Source organism: Saccopteryx leptura, chromosome 2, assembly GCF_036850995.1.
Source record: "Saccopteryx leptura isolate mSacLep1 chromosome 2, mSacLep1_pri_phased_curated, whole genome shotgun sequence".
Lineage (NCBI taxonomy): Eukaryota > Metazoa > Chordata > Mammalia > Chiroptera > Emballonuridae > Saccopteryx > Saccopteryx leptura.
The window spans coordinates 236,397,970-236,419,940 of NC_089504.1; the positions used below are offsets into that span (position 1 = coordinate 236,397,970).

Sequence of the window (21,971 nt, forward strand, 5' to 3'; positions counted from 1 at the left end):
AGTTAAGCGTGAACATGAGTCCCCATGCGTCCCCCCACCCCCACCCCAGTGCATGGCTAGAAGCAAAGAACTCCAAGGAGGCGGGGTTTTAAATGCCAGCCACCCAGGTTTGCATCGACTATGCCATGGAAGGAGAGCCACCAAAAGGTCCTGCCTGCAGTGGATTCACAAGTCTTTGCCGTGTTCAGGGACTGGGACGCCCCAGGAGTCCTGCCCTGGACATGTGCAGCATCACCTCCAGTCCCCTCTCCTGTGAAGTGCGGTGTCTGTAGCTTAGCTGCTTCCCTGCAGCACACCTCTAGCCTCACATTTTCTGCTTGTGTGGGAAGAGACATCGCCCGAACCCAAGTCCCCCTCTGCTGGGGACAGATTTTTTGGTTTACAAATGGCTACTCACAAGTGGGCCTGCTCTTCCGCACTGGCAAAATCAAGGGAAAAGACAATTTCTGGAGGAGCTATCTCTTCCCTTGGGTCTTTCTTAGATCTAAATTGTCCAGGATTTTAGCACAGGGCCCAGCACACAGTCCGTGCTCTGTAAAGACTGGCCCTCATGGTGATGAAGATGCATCCACTATCTTGGCAGGGGTTGAAGAGGCAGTTTTCTTTTGCACAAGCTCATAGGTCATCAGGCATTTATAAAGAAAAAGTTTATTTTCATCACAAGAAGCACACAGACTATATACAGTACACACCAACAGAAGTAAAAAAAAAAAGTGCATTATGCATCTTCTACTGCAAATTCACAGTACAAAAGATACTGCCTTTTAAATATATACTATAAAAACCAAGAAAAAAAACAATAAAAAAATAATTGATATAATTACTCAACACACTGGAACCCACTGGCAGCTTTTAAAAACCAAAGGGCAACCCATCTTGTGGAGCTCCTGTTTGTGGGGATGGGGGTTCTGTACCTGCATTTTGTTGGAAAGAGCTCAGGACACCAACAGATAAGAAGACAGGGTGGCTTAGGTGGTCTTAAAAATCTCTATTAAAGGATACAAGTGTGTGATGGAAGGAGGGGGAAGGGCTGGGCTGCAGCCCAGAGGGGCTTGCACTGCACCACCCCCAGCAGGCCAGCACATCAGCGGCGAGCCATGCCTGCCTTGCCTGCAGGGACCACCAGAGCCGATTCTAGCCATGCTCCTCAGACAGTCGTGGGTGCGTGCACAGGACTGCACAGCAGATGAGCACAAGGATGAGACAGGTCAAGCTCCAGCCCCAACGCCAGCCACCATGGACAAGGCAAAGTATCCAATCACAGAAGGTGAGAGCTTAACAGTTTCCCATAAATACACAGTATTTGTAAACTATTATTAAGGCACTCAATTGTAAAACAATAATTACAGTGTCAGAAAGGAGGGGGAAGCAGCCACCTTCTCGTGTGGCACGGCTGACAGAAAAGACAGCAGAGGACTGGTGGTCTGGTTATAAGGACTCCCGTTTAAGAGGCTGATGAAGCCAGCCTCAGCATCTCCTCCAAGAGCAAAACAAGGCAGTCGCGTCCAGGTCTCCCGAGGGTAGCACTAGACAGCGTTACTCCAGACCATTCCAGGTGACCCACTTCACAGTTTGCTGACAGCGCATGTGTGAATGAGAAGTGATGCACATGATGACATGTTTCAAGTTATATATATATTCAAATGCAGAGTGAACGCAAACACACAGGTATTCAGTTGCAGAGCAGACAGTAAAAAGACCAAGTAGCTGAACATGGGGGTCAATCAACCCCCTTCATTTGGCATGCAGCATCGGGAAGAACCTGCAGGGTGGGACCAGCGCAGGTGACCCTGCACTATGCTGGCCAGATGTCAGTTTTCTCAGCCTGCTTGGCTCTCCAGCCAGAGGTGACATGGTTGTCCTCACCAAGTTGTGTGTGCCTGGGGCAGCCCTGCCAGGTGGTAAGCCAGAGTAGGGCTGGGTGATATGCATTCTGGCAACAAGCATTTCTGATCAACAGGGAACAAGTCACTCTTTGGACACCTTGGGGGAGGTTAATTATAAATCTTGACTAAATGATGTCGCGTTTGTTCCCAACGGAGAGAAACGGCCACAGCGAAGCAGGAGGAATTCGTCAACCTTCTAGAATTAGGCCTATGTGGAGAGACAAGAATGCCAAAATACAGGGTTGTCCTGAAGTTAATGTGTTAATTCTACTGCAAACTTGGCTCCATCCAGTGGCATCCTCTGGCCTTATTCATAAGGGGTAGGGCTTTAGAATGGGCTGGAATGCTTTTCAGCTGGAGAGGGTGGGATGGAGCTGAAAGGGGTGGGACTGAGAAAGCCATCTGAGTACCTGGTCAGTGACCTTCATACCAGATGGACAGGGCACTACTACCTGACAGAGAGCTGTCACCAGCTCAGAGGTCAGCATGGGTCCTTGCACTGAGACCAGTAGGCATGGAATTCCAAGAGTAAGAACCTAGTGCTTAAGGAGCTCATGCAACAGCAGACAGGGCTTCGAGACAAAGAAATGGAAACTGACATTGGCAAAGCATGACCAGAGGGCACATGGTTTCTCCTCGCTCCAGGACCAGTTCCCCACTTAACAAAACTTGACAAGATGAACTCCCCATGTCAATGCAACATGCAGGTCTAGTGCAGTCTGACTGCTGGTATGCCATGTGAATAAAAGCGAGGGGAAGGTGAGGTGGAAGAGGAAATGCAGTGGAACACACGGTATCAAGCTGATCTAGAAAGCTGCTCTCTCCTAATTTGACAATGGCATTCCATGAGATGGCAATCACCAATAACAATGACCTCCAGGGCATACACCTCTGCTTCTCACCTTAGGAATTTTCCCTACCAGGGAAGATTACAAACAGGACATTGGTCAGGATATGGCATCTCTTACGAAGCAAAGCTGCTTTTCAGAGAACATTATGAACCTGCCTTTGCAAGGTGCCCTGAGCCTGGCAGAATGCTCTTGTCAGTATATTTCAAACAGCAATCTGCCATATGTTAACACGCATCTGATCTGGGTCTGGCAGAAAAATCTTTGTCCTTTTTTCCAGGTCTATCCACCAAGTTAAGAATGCGTTATTTTGCTCTGGTGATGGGGCCCTGGGCCCTGGTCTCTTTCAATGTTAATATAGGGATTATGCTTCTGAAAACTCATAGATGCTCCTGACAAAAGCCAAGGACCCACTCAGATTTGTCATCATCCTCCCAACCTTTAACTGGGTAAGAAAAATGATGGCTTTCAAAAGTAAAGTTTTCAACAAATCTATCACTCTCCTGCATGGTCTGAGAAAACATAAGCCTGTCATCACCAAATCTAAAGGATTATTTTGACACAAAAATTGACCCACCACATGAAATTTAATTTGGCAAAACATACTGAACCTGATTTTTTTTTCCTTTAAGAATACGCTTTTGTTGGCAGAAAGGGAGGGAGAAAAATATAACAGGGTTTTCAGGAGAAGTGAATCATCACCTTTAAAGGTGATTTCAATTAATAGTGGTGAGAAGAATTCCTATAAAGTCAAAGAACACGTACTTAAAAAAATTAAAAGGATAAAGTCAGGAAGAAAAAGTTGCTGGAGAGAGGGTTTTTGCAAAAAACTCTCGTACTATTTGAAATATGAACTAGCCTTGTTCAATATGAAGACCCCGCCTGGGTGCACTCTAGAATGGTCTAGCGTCGGGGGTCCCGTTCAGACCAATGTAAGATGGCAACTCCCTCACCCACTCTCAGAATCTGGCTGACCCGCTGAGGGCAAGCTGTTAGCTGTGGGTAGGCTTCAGCCACAGTGTCCCACCAGCAACACTGCCACCCCACCCAGCAGGAGGCGCCCTGGAGGAGAGCCAGCAAGGTCTGGGGCAGGAGATGAATTTGGACTGAAGGGTCAAGAGGCAGGGAAGGCTTCACATTTGCCCAGTTTCTTTCTAGAGGGCCCTGGGCAGCCCTGTATTGTCCAACAAAACCAGGGGTCAGTGGACTTCTTCTATATGGGGCCTGATAATAAATATCTTAGGCTCTGCAGGCTACATGGTCTTTGATGCTTATTAGTTTATCTTTTTTACAACCCCTGAAAAATGTAAAAAACATTCTTAGCTCATGGGACCATATACTAGTTTGCTGATCTCTGAATCAAAACTTTCTAATCAAGTCCATTCTCTCTTAAATGATTTTAACACCCCGTCTTGCTGACCGACACCAGATGACCCTCCACCCAAGCCCAGAGCCGCCTGTGGCATGATGCACTGAGCTCACCTGATTCTAACTGGGCTACTCCTAGACCCAGTGTGGGACCGCAGACCCCGCTGCGCCCCATCCTTGCCACTAGGGACAGCCAGAGAGAAGCAGGCAGCAGTGTTCCTTGCGTAGGAAGGGGTGAGTGTAAACATCTTTCCAAGAAGCTGCTGCTGAGTTGCTCTTAGAGAGGAACTGACTGCTTCTCACTGCTGGGTGTGCCTTTTCCTCTCCGATATGAGTAGATGTGATCGAATGGACCTGAGTGCCAGGGCTCCTGGCTGGCTGGTCCGCTGTGCCTACCAGATACCTTGAAAACCTCTTCACAACAACTGCGCTCAACAGCAGAGACTCAACGTTTCATGGGTTCTTGTTCCCAGTAAAGGGCAATTTAAAATCCACCATAACCAACAACTGAGGACATCACACACATTCCCTCCCCCCCAAACGAGACCCCAGTGTGGGTCAGACAGACATCACTCAGGTGTTAACAACACACCAGACAGGGAAGCCAACTGTACAGACGATCTCCATGCACCACAGAGTTGGTTCAACGACAGCAATTGACTCCTTTGTATGTCTTTACCTAATAGTGCTTGGATTAGTCGACTTAGAAATCCTAACACTTTTGGGGGTCGCAAACAACAACAGAAATTCATTTTGGAAAACCTTTTTCTGACACAGCATTTTTCCCTGGAATGAGCCTTGGTCATCACTGTATTTTCAAAATAAGAAGCACAGCAAGGACAGAGAGAGGTAGGACTAATACTGCCATCCAAGACTTTTCTCACGAGGGCCTGAATGAGCTAGGAACGTGCACTGTGGTGACAATGCCATCACCACAGCTGTTCTTCTGCATGTTGCAAACGAAGTATGTGCATATCTGCATATGGTCTTCTTAAGATAGGATTCTTCATTAAAATACATGACTTGGGCTCAGAGCCTGTTAGCCAATGGCTTCTGATTCTTCCAGCCGCACAATTAACACTCCCCTTTCTTCCTGGGCTGTGTCCTTTCTTCTCTCTGGCAAGAGCTGGGGAGAGTTAGAACGCCATTATTGAAGGGAAATCAAGACGTGAGGGTCTGACCAAAATCCACAGTGAAATTAAAGGAGGGGTCCTGTGATCAGCTAAAGGTGGGTCAGCTTTTGTTCAGCCATGAGGGGCTTTTCAAGTTTCCTGGGGCAGATTTCCCTGATGGTTTAGAGGTGGCGGCTGGGTCCCTGGGGGTTTCCTGGGGCTCATGCAAGAAGGAAGCCTCGCTCAGCTTGGCATCCTGGGAGTCTGCAATGGTGGAAACATCAGCCTCACTGGTCAGGTCTTCTGTCGAGAAGTTGAGACTTCCGAGCTTGGCAAGAGAGTGTGAACGCTTGAGTGGGGACGAGACGGTGAGGCCCGCCAGCCGAAGCCGCGTCTCTATCTCCTGTGTCCGCTGCTTCACCAGGCCTGGCTTCCCGCGGACACTGTGGATGCTGTCGCTGCTGGAGCTCCGGGTCAGGTTGGAACTCATGGAAGAGGAAGTGGGGGTGTAGCAGATGGTCTTCAGAAAGTCTTTTGAGAAATGACTGGTGTGATCCAGGCGGCAGAGGAAGGGAGTAGGGCTTTTCAGCGAGGTTCCTTCCAATAGGACGGGGGTGGCCTCTGACTTCTCGTCACTCCCAGTTTGGCTGGGCAGAGCCAGGTCCTGGTTCTCCTCGGGTATGCTGGCCTCCAGCCTGCTGATGGCGCCGTCCCTGAAGGGAGATGCTGGGTCTGTGGGTGTGCCCTTTAACCTCTCTAGCTCTTTGGTGTGCTTGCGGACCAAGCCTGCCTTCTGCAGCTGAATGATGGACTCCTGGTGCTGCATCAGGTAGCTGTGTGCCGTCGGTTTCTCGGCTTCTTTGCTGAACAGAAGCCGCAGGTCCTTGGCCGGCTTCCCGTCTTTCTTGGGTGGCAACTCTTCCTTCACTACTTCCATGCTGGTAGGGTTCTTATCACAGTGAGCATTCTTCAAAAGGGGGGACTTTGGCAGGACTTTTTGGGTCTCTCTGGAAGGTTCCAAAAGACTAGCTGGTAGTTCTGGGGCAGCCTCAGCCCCAGATCCACCGCTGTCCAACCTCCCTGGGCCTGCTGGTGGTGGGAATGGGGGCGTTTCGGTTGGGCCAGAGGCCAGCTTCTCCAGAGCTCGGGACCTAATGGATACTTGGGCCACCGGGGAGGGTGTGAGGTGGGGCAGGAAGGTGGGCTGGGTGCAGATGGCAGAAGCACCAGGGTTCTCGCGTTGCTCCCCAAAGGCCTCAGTAGCCCCTCTGGCTGTAGGGTACATGCAGTCAGCACAGGATTTGTAGGAAGGCTTCACTTTGTTAAGGATCCCAAATATAGCATCATGCTGGAAGGAGACAAGAACATCATGAGAGTACAATACGAGCCAAAGACCTCACAACATAGGGGGGGCAGGGGGGGCAGAAGGGGCAGGCACTGGAGAGGCAGCGCTCTCGCTGCCCTGAGTGTGCGAACAGGGACCTTTCAGAGCCCACTTGGCCATGACTGGTATAGGCTAGAGATGCTGAACCAAGCTTTCCAGAAGCTCATGGCCACAGTCCTGGGCACACCTCCCGCCACATGACAGGCAGGGCCGCCTGGGCCTTCCTCCTCACACCTGCCTCTGCCACCTGCACCAAACGATCCTTTTCTGAGCCTTGGCCTCATCTTGGAAATGGTAACTGTGACCTCACAGCACTGCGAGGATTAATGGAAAGTTTCTGGCACAGTAGGGCCCCCTCCCTTTCTTTCCCTTTCAGAAAGACTCTGCATTTCGGGAATCATTTTCCTTCTAGCACAAACACCGCATGGCTCCAAAGAACAATCGATCGTCTGATCGTCTCGCTGTGCTCTGAGCAGAGGCTGGCAAAGGGTAAAGACGGTTTTGGAAAGACTGTAATGCAGACTGAAGCATAGGTGCCCACAGCCCTGATGAGAGAGCCAGGCGGAGGCGGCTTTCATATACCAACAGAAAGTATGCGGACAGTGTTTCCTGTGGAAAACCACTTGCCTCTGGTCATTGGGGATTGGGGGGGGGGGGTAAGTGAACTTATCCATGTGTCTCTACAACCCTGTTCACCTCCCTCCTGAGGCCGTCAACACACACCCAGGCTGCTCTTCTGGGCAGAGATGGAGTCGAGAACAGCAAAAGTGGAAGCAGGGGAAACCAACCCTCCCCTTGCAAGCTGTTTAGCTGTGAGATTCCTAAGCTGGTCTTAAATGAAGCCTTCCTGGCAAAGGGCGGAAGTTGTAGAATTCCCCTGCCCAGCGAAGCCTGCGGGCCCCCTGGCCCTGTCAGAGGTTAATACCATTCTGTCTGGCAGACTGGGGTCCCCCAAGTAAGAAGTCATGGCAGGTCCAATACCAGAGGAGTCAAATGGAAACTGCTGTGATTCCCGAGGCTGCAAAGGAGTGCGTGGTGGGGGCGGAAGGAGGCTGGGTCTCTGCAGAATCCTACCTAAGTCAGGATTCCTGGGGCTGGCTGGCTTCCAGGTCAACCAGTAAGACCTGGTCACCCGCAGGGCAAGGCCTGAACTCTTGACCTAGGGATTTTTCTGAAGCTCTAACCAAAGTGCCTACCTGTTCATTTCTCCCTGAACTTTTAGGACATGGTAATCTACCATGATGGGAGATTGAGAGTACTTTTCAGAGTCTGTGGGCACTAGAGAAGTCATTCGTTCAGCTCATATTGAGGGAGCGCCTATCCCATGCCAGGACTTGCATGGGGCACAGGGGCTGTGAACAAGACACAGTCCCTGACCACAGAGCACCACCTGCCCACAGCTGGAAACGGACCAGAAAACCCTGTGAAAAGTGCCAGCACAGAGAGGGATGAGCTCAGTCTCCGCAGAGTTAAGGCTTCCCAGAAGCCTCAGCACCTAGGCAGCGGGGCTCTGCCTCCAGACACCTCCAAGCTGTGCCTTCCTCCCCCGCCCCAGCCCCCGAGCCACCAGTACCACCTCAGGCTTTGCTGCCGCTCTCGCCCCACCAGCCTGGCTGCAGACCACAGCCAGGGGCGCCTCAGCACCTCCCTGCGTCAAGTCCGCCCAGGGCTTCCTAGTGCCCCTGGAACAATGTACAGAGCCCTGCCATCCTGCACAGAGACCTTGCGTGATCTGGGCACCTGTCCACACACACCTCAGATCACTGCCCCCAGTCATGCCAAGCCCTCTGCCCTCAGGGCACACCTTGGCACCTGCCGCTCCCTGTGCCCAAAGACTGTCCTCCTGGCCCTTTGCATGGCTGGCGCCTTCTCATTCCCCCCTCACACAGAAAACCACCTGCACTTGTTTTGTTACATCCTCACATGTTAGCCATTCGTCGTAAGACTACACGCACTGAGCTTGTGTCTTACTCACAGCGGTGCCCCTCACCAGCCAGGTGCCATTGTTCATAAACATGAGTTGAACAAATGAATGAATGCTTGTCTCCAGGTTCTACACCCTAAATAGTATCACCCATTTGATCAAGTTCCAGCCACTAAAGGAGGACTGGTGTCCTTCATTTGCCCTCTTATCCAAGCTTCTTTCTCTGAGTTCAGCCCTCTACAATTCACAACTATGCATTTTGGACTAATCTAGGCACCACGATCCTGGACTAAGAGGTTGCATATCATTTATCTTTATGCTATTTTCTCTTTGAGTTAAGGGTGAGTGACCAGGGAAACTTAAGAGTTATTAACACTAGGTGTGGAATACATTTTATGATTTAGAGGTTGGCAAACATAACTTCCCAGTCTGGTTTGCACCGTAACATGGTAACAACAGACCCTCTGTACGTCAGGAACATGTTCGCCAGCTTGCCACATGCCCTCTCACATGGAAGTCACAGTGTCCTGGGACACAGGCAGTGAAGCCACAGGACACAAGGCCCTGCGGCCCAGGCTGCGGTGAGCCAGCACAGAGCGAGGGCAGAACCTGAGACCTGCTGCCACAGCACACCCCTCCACAAAACCGGCCTCCGCTCAAAACAACTGATGAATGAAAAATAAAACAGGGTGTAAGATGGGGCCACTAAGGAGGAGGGAAAAGGCTGATGATTCATGGTTTTCTGAGTTCATGCATGGCTGAAGCAAACACCTTGTTGTAGATAACCCACGGAATGTGACAGCTACAAGAGGGTAATGGAGCTTAGCACCAGAATCTGAGTTCAAATCCAGATATTTGATGATACTGAGAAATTACTATCAATTTCTTAAGAGGTGGCAATGGTATTGTGGTTATGACATAGCTGAAACGTTTGTAAATGAAACAATGTATCTGTGATATGTTTCAAAACCAGGGTGTGAGAGAATACAGGTGGGAGGAGTGTGATCAACTAATAGCTGCACATTGAGAAATGCTGAAGGTAGGTGATAAGGTGTACATTTTACATTTAACATGAGGACAAAGAAAGAGCTGAAAGTCCTGCCCAAGATGTGGATGAGGTATGCAGGATGAAGAGCCCTGTAGGTCCCCGATCCCATATGTCCAAATTCCCAATCAGCTTGCAGAGTCACTCTCTGAAGCTAACCCATGGGTCGCTGGAGTGTGGCAGAAAGCAGCGCAGAGGGGCTGGCAGGGGGCTGCTCTGTGGGGCAGGGCAAAGTGACTGCCCCCATATGCTGGTCCCACACCTACCTCAAAGTCATCCGGACAGCTCCTCTTGCTGTTGTTATTATTTAGGTTTTCCCAGTTGAGCAGGTTTTTATCAAGCTGGGTTGGGGACCTCCCCCACTTCCCTCCTCCTGGAGTCTCCTCCCTTTCCATCTCCTCCACCTGTGACAAAGGGCCACTCTGGGTTTTCAGGCTCCCAAACTCTGGTTTCTTCTTCACTTCCTTCTCACAGAGTCCAGGGCCTTCTTGGGGAGGTCTGGCTGGCTTGTGCACCTCTGCTGGCCGAGCTGCTTCCTCCAACAGAGCATCCTTCTCCAGATCCTCCAGCTGGACCAAACTGCTGGTTTCAGTTTCATCGCTGGGGGAAGGCAGGAGGGGGTCTGAGAGCCGCCGGAAACAGCAGGAGAGAGAGGGACCTCCTCCTCCTGGGACCCTGCTGCCTGGGAACCCAGACGGGGCAGCATCGTCCAAGCAGGGCAGCCGGGCTTCTGGGGTGTCAACCAGGGTCTCTGGCAAGAAGTCCCCAGACCCCTCGAGGTCATCCACAGGCTGCTGGAGGCAGCGCTCCGTCTGCTGGCGCCACAGCTTGTTGTGCCTCTGTTTGCTGGGGGAGGAAGGGCAGAGCAGGGTCACAGAGGTTGGTGCCCAGAGGTTCCCAGGAAGAGGGGTAGGGGTGAGCCAGCAAGGGACAGCCAGGCTCAGGGGGATGCCAAGGGCTCAATGAGGTAAAGCCTCTCTATTCACTTGTCTCCCAGAAATGAAAAAATGAGATACATAGCACTAGGACCCCAAATCATCGTGGTCCTCATGAGAAGCCTTAAACGACTTTCTGTCACATGATGAAAATGTGCTAGATATGTGAGGTCCTAAAATGCTATTGTGAGCCTAGTGTCCCATTTCATCTGGTCATGCCACTTAATGTTCCATCTCTCAACTTCTCCATCTGTCAATGTAAATATTTATATACATACATATTTATAATAATATAGCAAGTAAGCACATAATACACATAAGCAGTTAGGAAGAGTCCAGAAAATTAAATATTTATTTAGGTCAGAGAGATTTCAGGTCAGTTGTGAAAACATGTCTTCTAATACTATGGTATTACTTTTGCAATTCATTTTTAAAATGTAAAGGTAAGAAGAAACGAGAAAGGCTTACAGGGAAATGAGGTAAGGAAGTCACCTCCATGAGCCTTAGAGCAATACCGACATCATGGGGCTGGAGGGTTAAGGTGAGGGAGAACTAAGTGTCAGTTAAGGATCTGTTGCTGTCATTCAATGCAAGAGAGTGTCAGGATCTTTCAAGACTGTTTGCTTCCTGTGCATGGTCTGGGCAAGGCCAAGGGGGCCCTCAGATGGGGCTGCAATTCAAAGTCAATACCGCGCAGCTGCAAACCCAGCCTGGAAACAGCCAGCCAGCCATTCGGGCACAGATGCGAGGGAGTGACTGAAGGGCTCAGGGCTGCACACTTCTCGGCCCTACCTGGGGATCTGTCCAGCTACTCTCTGATAGACAGTGGAGATGTCTGGCACTGTCCTCTGGACCCTCAGCACTCCTGCTTCCCCAAACATGGTCATAAGGCCAAGACCTAGCCATGGAGGACCCCCCTGCCTTAGAGGCCAACAGACCTGGCCATGTGCTCCCCGCTGCCATTGACTAGTGTCTGATGTGGGACAAGTTAACCTCCAGTGTCAGTTCCTTATTCCCCCTTAAATGGGGGGAAACTTGTACTTTGCAAACCTTTTTCAGGTAGAGGTTAGAAATTTACAGAAAAACTACATTGTTATTTACTGTGAGCTTAGTCTAGCAAAGCCTCTTAAAGGGAAACCTACATGGTAGTCACGTGTATCTCAGAGCAACCCTACCAGCTGAGTAGAGTCCCAACTCAGAAAGAGAAAGCCAAGGCTGGGGGAGACTGAGGAGCTTGTTCTAAGTTGCCCAGCTCGTCAGTGGGGGGACCTGGTCTGCCTCTGCAGTCCCTGGAATTGCCCTGCGGCACAGCCTGGCACGGCGCTCAGCCCAGAGCAGATGCTCAGGAAACAGGGCATCCACATGCCCGTGCCGCACACGAAGTCGTGCCTTGGATTAGAAGTTAGGCACCGTTCCCTCCCACAGCAAAATAGCCATGTGTGCCAATACAATCAGAACAGAACCCTCCTGGAAACCACTAATCAAACGCCAAACAATAGCTGTTTTTCTCAAACCACCCCCCTCCCCCGAGCCGTCAGGGTTTTGGCTGTGGAAGCCAATGCTCGGTGCAGACGGCGGCTCCGCGAGTGCAGTCCTGCCAATCCCCAGCAGACAGTCACCCACCTCGCGTCCAAGATGCCTTCATACTCAGACAGCTGTCTCATAAAGCCTGCATTGGGCCGCGTAATACTGCGCTTTTGCTTCACGTAGTTGTACGCCTTTTCCAGGGGCCAGCCAAATTCCTTCATCGCATAGGCTATGACTGTGGAAGCGGATCGACTGACACCCATTTTGCAATGTACCAGGCACTTGGAATGGTTCCTCCTGGGGGTAGGGTGGGGGGTGGGAGCGGTGGGGAAGAGAGTTTTTAAAAGGCTTAACTTTGTTCTCTTGGGTTTTACACAACGGACAGTTTTATGTCATTGCCCAAATCCCCCTAGTCCTGATGTTTACGCAGCATATGTCCACACACCCTCTAAAGGAAATAACTTCACTGCAAAATCAATTAGCACACAATGGGAAATCGAGACAAATCTGTCCCTGCCTAGCCAAGTTCTGCAGGGAGAGCTCCAAAGTCCAGCTGCCTCCAGGGACAAAGTGGGGATCTTCCCACATCGCGGGGACAGGCTAGGAGACCCAAGACTCTTCTGTGGGAAGTGAATGTGCAGGGAAAGAGAGATCTGCAAAAGCTGCTCAGCAGCTGAAGCAGATGGAGACAGGGAATGGGTTACTACAGAAAAATGGGGTCAGAGAACCGGAAGCCGCAAGACCCTCGGGAGCCAGGAAGGTCAAGGAGCAAGGGCAAGGGCGGCAGCACCACCAACTTGGCCAAGACAGAAAGAAGCCAGGGGAGGGTGGGGCCCTTGGTGGTGAAGAGGCAGTGCTGGCCCGGGGAACTGACTGAACCAATACAGTCAGGTGTACACAGTGTTTCTCTAGGTACAGCCTGCTACAGCGTGTGGGGGCACACCAGGCTGGAAAGGGCAGCATCTGGCAAGCTTTACTCGTGCAGGACGTGAGCCCACCTGCCTGCCTGTTTACGTTAAAAGTAGGCAGCCTGTCAGGTGCAAGCAGACTCATTTCCCCTACCTCAGGCTTAAATTTCATCACCAAATCTCACTGCCTTTTCTTTTCTTTCTTTCTATTTTTGGACTGCTGGTCTGAAGTCTATCCGGTAGGAATGCAAACAAACTATGAGGACATGTTGGTAAGGACGGGGTATGTAGCTTTGACCTGGAGGGGTGCAAAGCAGAAGGTGGGGTCTCAAAGGGTCATCTCTTTCTGTTCCTGACTGCATTAAGACAGGGTTGCTCTGTAGGAGAATAAGGTGAGGACAAGAAGTTAGGTGAAACCAATGACAGGCTCATGGTCTATCCCATTCTGCACAAACAGGAAAATCTCACTGACAGGTGGAAAAGGCAACCTGCCTGAGTAGATCTCTCTGAGGAAGCAGTCCCAAAGGCGCTCTATCTAAGTCCACGCATAACCTGGCCCTGCCTTCTCTCTCCTTTGGCTCAGCGACTCCTCATAGGCAGAGCCTCCCAAGAGTGTCCATGTGGCACTGGAGCCTTAACTGGAACCAGTGTTGATGATGAAACTGGGATCAAAGGTCACAATCAATGATAGGTGGGAGAGAATGAGCACATGGACAACTTTGCCCCTTTGCTGCTAGGGGTCCTGTGGTCTTAAATCAGAGGCCCATCGACATCCAAGGCTCCCTAAGCCAGGAGACGTCCGTGTCTGGGACTGCCATTAACTTCTGCCCACCCAGCATCTGCCAGTTTCTTCCTCAGAGCAGTTTCTTTGGCTTCTCCGCCCACTTACTTTGCTTTGTTTATAAAATGGTACGCTTCGTTCCAGTGGGCGAGAAGGTCTGTTGTCTCTTCATCATAGACTCGGATGTTATGATACGCAAACAAGCCAGGGAAAAAATTATCTATTTCTCTAGTGACATTTAAAATGTAGTCAACACTGCAATGAGAAAAAAGAAAAAAGAAATTTGGAGAATCAGAATGAGGAACTACAAAAAAAACAAAGTGACAAAAACCTGAACTGGGGAAAAAAATCAAATATACATTAATAAAGTGTATAAGTTTTTGTGGCAGGACTTCTGTTTTCCTTAATGGTAATTCTTTTTTTAGTATTTTATAAATGTTCTCTCTATGATGAGAACGTATTATATTTATAATAAAAAAAACAAACTTCTTTATAAAAATAATATAAAAAGAAAAAGCATTCAAAGCATTGCTAAGCAATGTTAATTCTGGAAAGCAGACACGTGTTACTTAAATATGTTGTAAAACTCTCTTAAAGTTTCAAAATTCACAACTAGTATGCGCATATAGAGGCTTTAAGTAAAAACAGCCCTGGTTGGATAGCTCAGTTGGTTAGAGCATCCTACTGATACGTAGAGGTTGACAGTTCAATACCCGGTCAGGGTTCATACAGAAACAGATTGATGTTTCTATCTCTCTCTCTCCCTCTCCATCTAAAATCAATAAATAAATTAAAAAAAAGAAAAAACAAAGTCTCTACTTTTAGATAGTTAGAAAGCAGAACATATCTGTGCATTATTTATGTTCTTGGGAACTGCTTTACATCTTTTTTGAAACAAGGCAGGTTATAAATAAATAAAAGGTTTTGTAGCTCTCTAAACTAAATACTTATATTGCTGGAAGACCAAAATAACTTCAAGAGTTTGAAAATACCTAAAATAAATTTCCTAAGTAAATACTTATAAGTGCTTTAAAAAAATTCCTTTAAAATAATTTACTTATTCTCAGTGAAACAGACAGCATAGACAGTATTACCCTACATTTTAAGAATACTTTCTGTTGAAAGAACACATCTTAACCAGCAGTTCTAAAGACACCTTTTAAGATTTGTTTAGTCTTGATTTTTAAATGCAGTAATTCAAGGATGCTATCATGTCAGACCCACGGGATGGTGATTTTGTGGCTATGTTGTTTTTTTAAAAAAAATGTCTGGACATCTGTTCTTGAAGGTCTAGATTTAAACATTTTTTTTATTTCTGCTGCTGGGTAGTTCTCAGACTAAGACAGCCATGTGTTTCTGCCCAACACTGAATACTTAGCTGCAAGAATCCCATCAGATCCAAAAGTATAAGCTCAGATAGAATCAGGAGTGATTCAAGGATCAGAGTGCTGACTGGCCCAACAGACAGCGGTGTTCACACCAGGATCCCTAGCTGCTCTGCAGGGCAGTGGGGCGGTGGTGCCATGGTGCAGTGGGAGGAGGCTCGTGGCCCTACTTGAATCCTGGCTGTCTATACCGCTGGACTGTGTGTGATTCAGGATTATTCTCAGGAACACAAACCATTACACAAACCCCAGGAAAATCTAAAGCCATGAATTATTCAGGAGGTGGCATTCTGAAGCACATCTGTTTAGCTATGCAAATCAGCTATGGCCACCTGGGTGCAGGCGATTACAGGCAGGTAGCACAAGGGCTCAACCTCAGGGGCGGAGCCAAGGGTTTCTATGCTGCCTGGAAGGACAAGGGAAGGAAGACAAGGGGAGCAGACTCACCCTGAGCCCTGCAGTTCCTCCAGATTGGATGCATTCCATTCAGAGCCCTGGGGGACAGATCACACAAACCCCCGTGAGTGTCACATGTCAGCCTCAGAGCTGCTTACGGGATGCTAGCCCTGATGGTGATGGTGAGTTCATGGGCCCCTGGCCTCAGAGAATGGAGAGACCCGACAGAGGCCAGTTTCAAAGCAGTTTCCCCAGACATTCAAAGCCTCGGCAGCTCAACAGGGGAAGGGCAAGTTCAGGAAAACCTGCTCCCCTCTCACCGCTTCCTTTCCTGAGACTGCAGCAGGGCCCTCGCACCGGAGCAGTGACCTCAGACCTCCCACTCCGGAGAGGGCACGTCCACAGCTCTCTGATTAAAGCAGGAACCAGTCTCCCTTTTCTGGGAAGTACTTGGCAATATTCAAAAAGTTCCCACCCTCCGACCCAGAAATTCCCTTACAAAAAGCTACCCTGAGGAAATACCCAGAATTTGCACAGAGATTTCTGTACAAGGATATTTAAGGTTATTTATAATAACAAAATAGTGGAAACAACCCAAAGATCCAACAAGGAGAAATCAGTAAAATATGATGATGGAGCCATTATGATAGAACCATTACAATAACTCCTACTTTTGGAAGCTATTTCATGACACAGGGAAACATCACATAAAGACAAAAAAAATTAAAGCAGGACACAAAACTACGTAAACTAAGCGATATGGATCTTTCCCTATCTTTACGGTTTTTAAAACGCTATATATACATTAAAAAACAACAACTACCAAGTGATAAAAAAATAAAAATACCAAAATGTTACTGTGACTGCCTCTAGATTTGTGAACTTAGGAATCTCTTTAATTTTCATCTTTAGAATTACTTACATTTCCTAACTTTCTATAATAACTTTAAAAATGGTATTAAAAAAACAAACCCTCCATTTCTAAGCATGCAAGAACAAGGAGGGAAAGAAAAACAAAGAAAAAAACCATCACATTACTCTTAGGAAATGCAAACAACAGAGTCACAAAAAGCAAAAAAAAAAAAAAACCCCAAAAAACCACCACCCTGCAGTCTTCCTATAAACTTCCTTTCTGAAGAGGTCAGACTCCTCAGGAGGCAGGGGCTTCAGGGACCCTGACAGAGCTGGCCACGTGTGGGTGCTAGCTGGATTTTCATATTGGAGGGAGAGGCGCAAACATAAAAATTCCTTTGGTATCTCTCATGGAAAAAGTGACATAAAGCACCAACCACACTGAAAAATAACTCGCTTTGCTGTGACTATGAGTGTCCTCTTGCTGTGATCGCCACCTAGTGGAGAGACAGGCCGGGGGTGCCTGGCATGCTGTCTCTACCAGGGAAAACCATCCACTTCCCAGGGAGGAGATAGGAGACCAGCACTGCCACGTGGCTTTCAAGATACGGGCTTCAAACCCACACCCTCATGTACACTTTAACATATATATTAAACATATATACAAACTGATACCTACAAATATATACATTAAACATACATTTACTATGTCAAGTGCATATCCCAACATATGCATTTGAAGGACTATTAATTATAATACTTCCAACAGGCAGAGAACAAAATCGTTATGCCTTCCAAAGGAAATATACTTCCTCAACTTTCCCAGGAAGCGATTTCTGCTCTAACAATAGTGTTACCATTTATTAGTGCCCACAGAAACCGCACTTGGGGCCTTAAATCTGTATTTTATTGAATGCTCATCATTACTCGCAAGATATAGGATGAAGCAAAGAAAAGAGGTGGAGAGACTTGTTGCAGTCACAGCGCAGGTCAGGCTGGGGAGTGAGGACTTGGCCTGGCGGGGCTGATTTTCATTACTACGCTGCGCTGCCTCTAATTTTAGTAACGTGCCTTCCTCTACAGTCTCTCTGACTTTGGAACCTTGCCAGTTGCCTTCTATGGAGATTTACAGCTTTAAGAAAATCTGAGCCAGAGACGGAGGTTGTATCACCGGGGCCTGCTCCTTCGCTGGGCTCTGGGAGCAGTGCACGAAGTGGCTGCTGGACAAGCAGAGGGAAGCTGCGTTTCAGGCGTCGGGTTTGCCTTCCCTCATGTTTCTCACATCTCGGGATTCCTAGGCATAACTTTGGGGTTTGGCAAGCATGCTCCCTTTAGCAACTGGGGGTTTTTAGCCCGCAAACCATTTGGAGGTATCCGGATGGGGCCTGTGTGTTAGTGACTGAAGAAGGCAAAGGGTGGCAAGAGTCTGTAAACGGGTGCCAGGTGACTACGCCAAAGAGCTTTCAAACAACCGCCCACAGCCCAGCTGGGAGCCACTTTGCGAGCATCTGGCTGGAGAGCAAGCCGCGAGGCTGCAGGCCAGAGGATGGGAGTTCCCGTAAAAGTCAGGATCGAGGCTCCAGCAACTCAAGTTTTCCCCTCTGACTTGCTCAATCAAGGTCCAATTTACATTCCCTGAGCCAGACCCTGCCATGCACTGTGCCTCTTACGAGATAAAGATGATCGAAGATGAGGGAGGGCTTGTCCATCTGTCCCAAGATAAGGAGCATCTCGTTGTCTATGAATTCCTTGAATTCTTTCAAGTTACAGTTCATCTGTTTCTCCAATTCATTACGGATCTGTGGAGTAGAAAACATTAGGAAAAGCGATTTGTTAAAGAAAACAGTTGTTGCCCTCCAAAAAAGTAAAAAGTCACAATGTAAACTGTGGCTGTTTTCAGAAAAGGTGTTTTTGCATTTAGACTACATGCAATGCACAGGCGTGGGTGGCAGGAATGCAGGCTGTTCAGCCTCAAAGTCAATCTGACGCAGGGGTGGAGGGAGTGTATCATTTCAAATAAGAAATCTGATTCCCATGGGACCTTTTCTGAGTTTAAAGCACTTATACCTTTACAATTAAATATCAAACACATCATAGTGAAAATCCAAAATCAGTTTCATCTTGCTCTGGAAGGTACCACAATATTATGTTGTACATGTATTAATAAATAAAAAGACTGCACGTCTTTTCAACCTCTTAGATCTATCTGGTTTAGGCTGTTGTTAAAATTCATTGCATTCCTTAACAAAAAAGGAACTGCAAAAAGAAAAAATAAAACTGATCCAGAGAAACATTAAAAGGCCAAAGGAAGGCAATCCAGGGTCAGTGACTTGCTTCAGGCGACGTGGGGTGGAGGAGAGCGTGCTGACTGGTAAATGCTCTGGGTGCAATTTCCGGGTCTCGTGGAATTCTTACTCAAGGTCTTACAGGTTCAGAGAGCCCAGGAAATTTCCCCAAGCCTCACAGCTGGCACGAGGCATGGCCAGGTTCAAACTAGAGTCAAAGGCCTGTGCTCTTTTTGCTAAGTCCTGCAAGAGAAAGCCTCCACTAGCTGGTGCACTGATTGGTAAAAGAGCCCAGGTTTGGGCAACAGGACAAAGGAACGCCACAGGACCTCTGCCTGCTGAGAAGGGAAGAGAGCTCTTACTTCTTTGGAGGTCACGTTTTCTAGGTCCTGGCTCATCATGATGCTCCGGAGTTTGGCTTTGATGAGGCGCTCAGTCCTTTCCCTTTCGGTTGGCCTGGAGAGAAATTCAGAAAGTGCAGAACTATAGGAAGTCTGAGACACCCGCTGTTTCTGGGCTAACCGGAACGTGGCTTTAGCTCACAGAGCTGAGTCCCTGGTATGCATACCCTCAGCAGGTGGGGAGAGGGACAGAGAAGTCCTGCTCTGTGTCCAGAACTCCCACAAGAATCACAGTGGAGCTCAAGAGGGCACACAGGGATTAAGAAGCACACTCCTCGTTCAGGTCCTGCTGAGTATTAGACTTTGGGCAGGATACTGGGACCACTGGTGTAACATGCCCATGCCACTAGGCCCTTCAGTCAGTGATGAGGACATGGCTGAGTCCTGAGCCACCCCACAGTCCTGGCTATGTCCAGCTCCCAGGATCTCCTTCTTACACAGAACCAAAATCTATGTATTTCTGTGGAACTTCTATACATCAACCCAGGTTCTCATTTTAGGGGCCACACAAACCAGGCTAATCCTTCTTCCACGTGATGCCCCGTCATATGTTCAATGGCAGCTGTCACTTCTCTCCAACCCTCTCATCATTTCCGTGAGGCCTCATATAACATGGCGCTGGTCCTGTCCTCACTCAGGTGGCTCCCCTTTCCACAGCCGTCTTACATGCAGTGTCCCACAACCTCGTGGAAAGGGGCCTAAACAAGAGGAGGGGAGAGCAGCTTCCTTCTCCTGGAACCAGACTTCAGTTCAGTGCCACCTCTGGCCACGTGAGCTCTGCTGGTGACCACGTGACACAGGCCACGTGTTTCACTGTTGCTGCCTCTAAGGCTGCCCTCAGCCAGTGTTGGTGCAATTGCTTTGCAACCCGAGGAACTGGATGTCACATTCATAATACTAAGAGGTTTTCAGGTGAAAGGGGGGGAGGGAGGCTGGGTGAAAAAGGTGAAGGGATTGAAAAGTACAAATTGGTAGTCACAAAATAGTCACAAGGATATAAAGTACAGCATAGAAACAGAGTAATGGTGAAAGAACTATGTGTGGTGTCAGGGGGTGCTGCAAATACTGGGGATCACTTCATAAATTATATAAATGTCTAACCACTGTGCATATACCTGCAACTAATATAAAATAATATTAAATGTCACCTGTCATTAAAAAAAAATAAATAAATAAAGAGTGGAGGAAGAGGCTTTAAAAATCAAGTCTACGACACCCTCACAAGGAAGCAGACCCTGGTGCACTGCCCGATGAGGGCCACACGCTCCCCTGAGATCTGATGGAAGCTGTGCAGTGTTCCTCAGAAATGTACTCACATCTAAAACTGGTCTATAAGTTCAAAAGTGAGGTGGTGGTCACAGACCCTTCCCCCAGCCCCAGACCACCCAGAGGCACAAGTTAGGGGCCTCTGTTTGAAACACAGCCTCTGGGAGAGGGGCCTTCAGAGGGGCCCAGAGAAGCTGTGACAATGTGAAGACAGAGCCAGGCCTGGGGTGGGGTAGGGCTGGGGGAGGGGGTGGCTGAGGCGGCATGCACTCACTTGTCCACAAACAGGGCGGGGGAGTCGGGCCGCGTGGACTCCAGGTCCTGCATGGCGTTCCACTCGTTGATGCAGCTCTGCTCGGAGCCGATGCAGCTCTCGTAGTAAGAGGCCCAGACGAGAGCCACGCCCCCGGGGAAGTAGTTGTGCCTCCGTGCCACTTCACAGGCCTTGTGAAGGACCTGCAGGGCAGACCTGGGGTGAGGAGGGGGAGAGGGTCAGGCGGGAGACATAAGAAGTGTTGGGTTTTCTCTTCAACAAAGGGTTTTTAAATGGGCAGAGAAGGGCACTCCACAGAGGCCTGGCAACTGGGGACCCTCAGCCTTCCAGGTGACACAGTCTCCGTGACAGACACACTGACCCACGAGCAGACATGAACATCCTTCACCATCCCCAGCAAGGAAACAAAGGAACTTCCTAACTGTCCCCATGAGGCTGGCTCACCTATCATTTTAAAGCCCACTTGTTACCTCCCAGGAAAGGAGAACGCAGGGACTAGAGTCAAGCCTATCCTCTGGGAGGGAAGTCACTACCCTGCTGCAGCAACACTGTTACTGCAGTCTAGTAACTGAATTTCTAACCCCCTCCCATCAACGTTATAACAGCTTAGACTTCCCAAGGAAATAAGCTCTTGAAAGTCATTAAAATACAGAAAACCAACTGAAGAAGTGGTTTGGGAAGGCATCGGGACAGAAGAAACAATATTAAGAATGTATAACATAATGGTCAACTTAGTCATTCTTGTTTTACTTCTTTTAATGAAAACACAGGTTGATATTTCTCAGCGAACGGGGTGAATGAGGTGCCAATGGAGGGTGGAAAGTGCAGGCTTGGGGGGAGGGAGGGTCATCAGAGGACAGCTCAGCAACGGCACAGAAGTCACGCGCTTCACGTCACTCTTCCCAATGGTACACGTTTGTCCGCTCTCTAGGCTGGTTCGGGGAACAAACTTCAGCTGAACATTTACTAAATTTAGTTCTGGCTCTGAAGTTTTGAAAAAGCATGTGGGCCTATTTTTTATTTGCCTGTAGTGGAAGGGATTTAAAAAAATCATCCAGGGACACACAGAAACATCCGGGACGTCTAGAGAATTACGGTTCCATGACCCCCCCCCCCAAATGATCCAGAATGACCGCAGAATGGAGAAACAGAGGAGATAAGTGTTCCATCAAGCGCCACCAGCTTTCTCCCGAGTCTTTTTCAGATGATTTGAGAGAGACTGTTGTTTGCTGCATGAAGTGGTCTGTGCACCCTCCAAGGAAAAGGAAGGCTCTCAGATACGTGTGTGACTTCAGAGAAGCTCTGGACGTGACTTGCCCAATGTAGCCTTGACCCACGGCGTCCTATTGTTAAAGCAGGATGCCCGGGAGGCCCTAACCCTGCCCAGCCCAGGC

The 21,971-nt window shown here is 48.8% G+C and overlaps 1 protein-coding gene across 2 annotated transcripts in view; it reads right to left on the reverse strand.

Moving 5' to 3' along the window:
- Positions 1 to 632: 632 nt before the first annotated feature.
- The window catches only part of SSH1 (slingshot protein phosphatase 1), a 62,782-nt gene continuing 41,443 nt past the window's right edge, over positions 633 to 21,971 (reverse strand). For both annotated transcript variants that reach the window (XM_066370671.1, XM_066370672.1), the window contains 8 exons: positions 20,578 to 20,772; positions 18,999 to 19,092; positions 18,022 to 18,150; positions 15,551 to 15,597; positions 13,827 to 13,973; positions 12,126 to 12,326; positions 9,834 to 10,413; positions 633 to 6,562 (listed from right to left, as the gene is read on the reverse strand). In XM_066370671.1, coding sequence (XP_066226768.1) covers positions 5,336 to 6,562; positions 9,834 to 10,413; positions 12,126 to 12,326; positions 13,827 to 13,973; positions 15,551 to 15,597; positions 18,022 to 18,150; positions 18,999 to 19,092; positions 20,578 to 20,772 — 2,620 coding nt within the window. In that variant the 3' untranslated portion in view covers positions 633 to 5,335. The remainder of the gene's footprint in view (positions 6,563 to 9,833; positions 10,414 to 12,125; positions 12,327 to 13,826; positions 13,974 to 15,550; positions 15,598 to 18,021; positions 18,151 to 18,998; positions 19,093 to 20,577; positions 20,773 to 21,971) is intronic.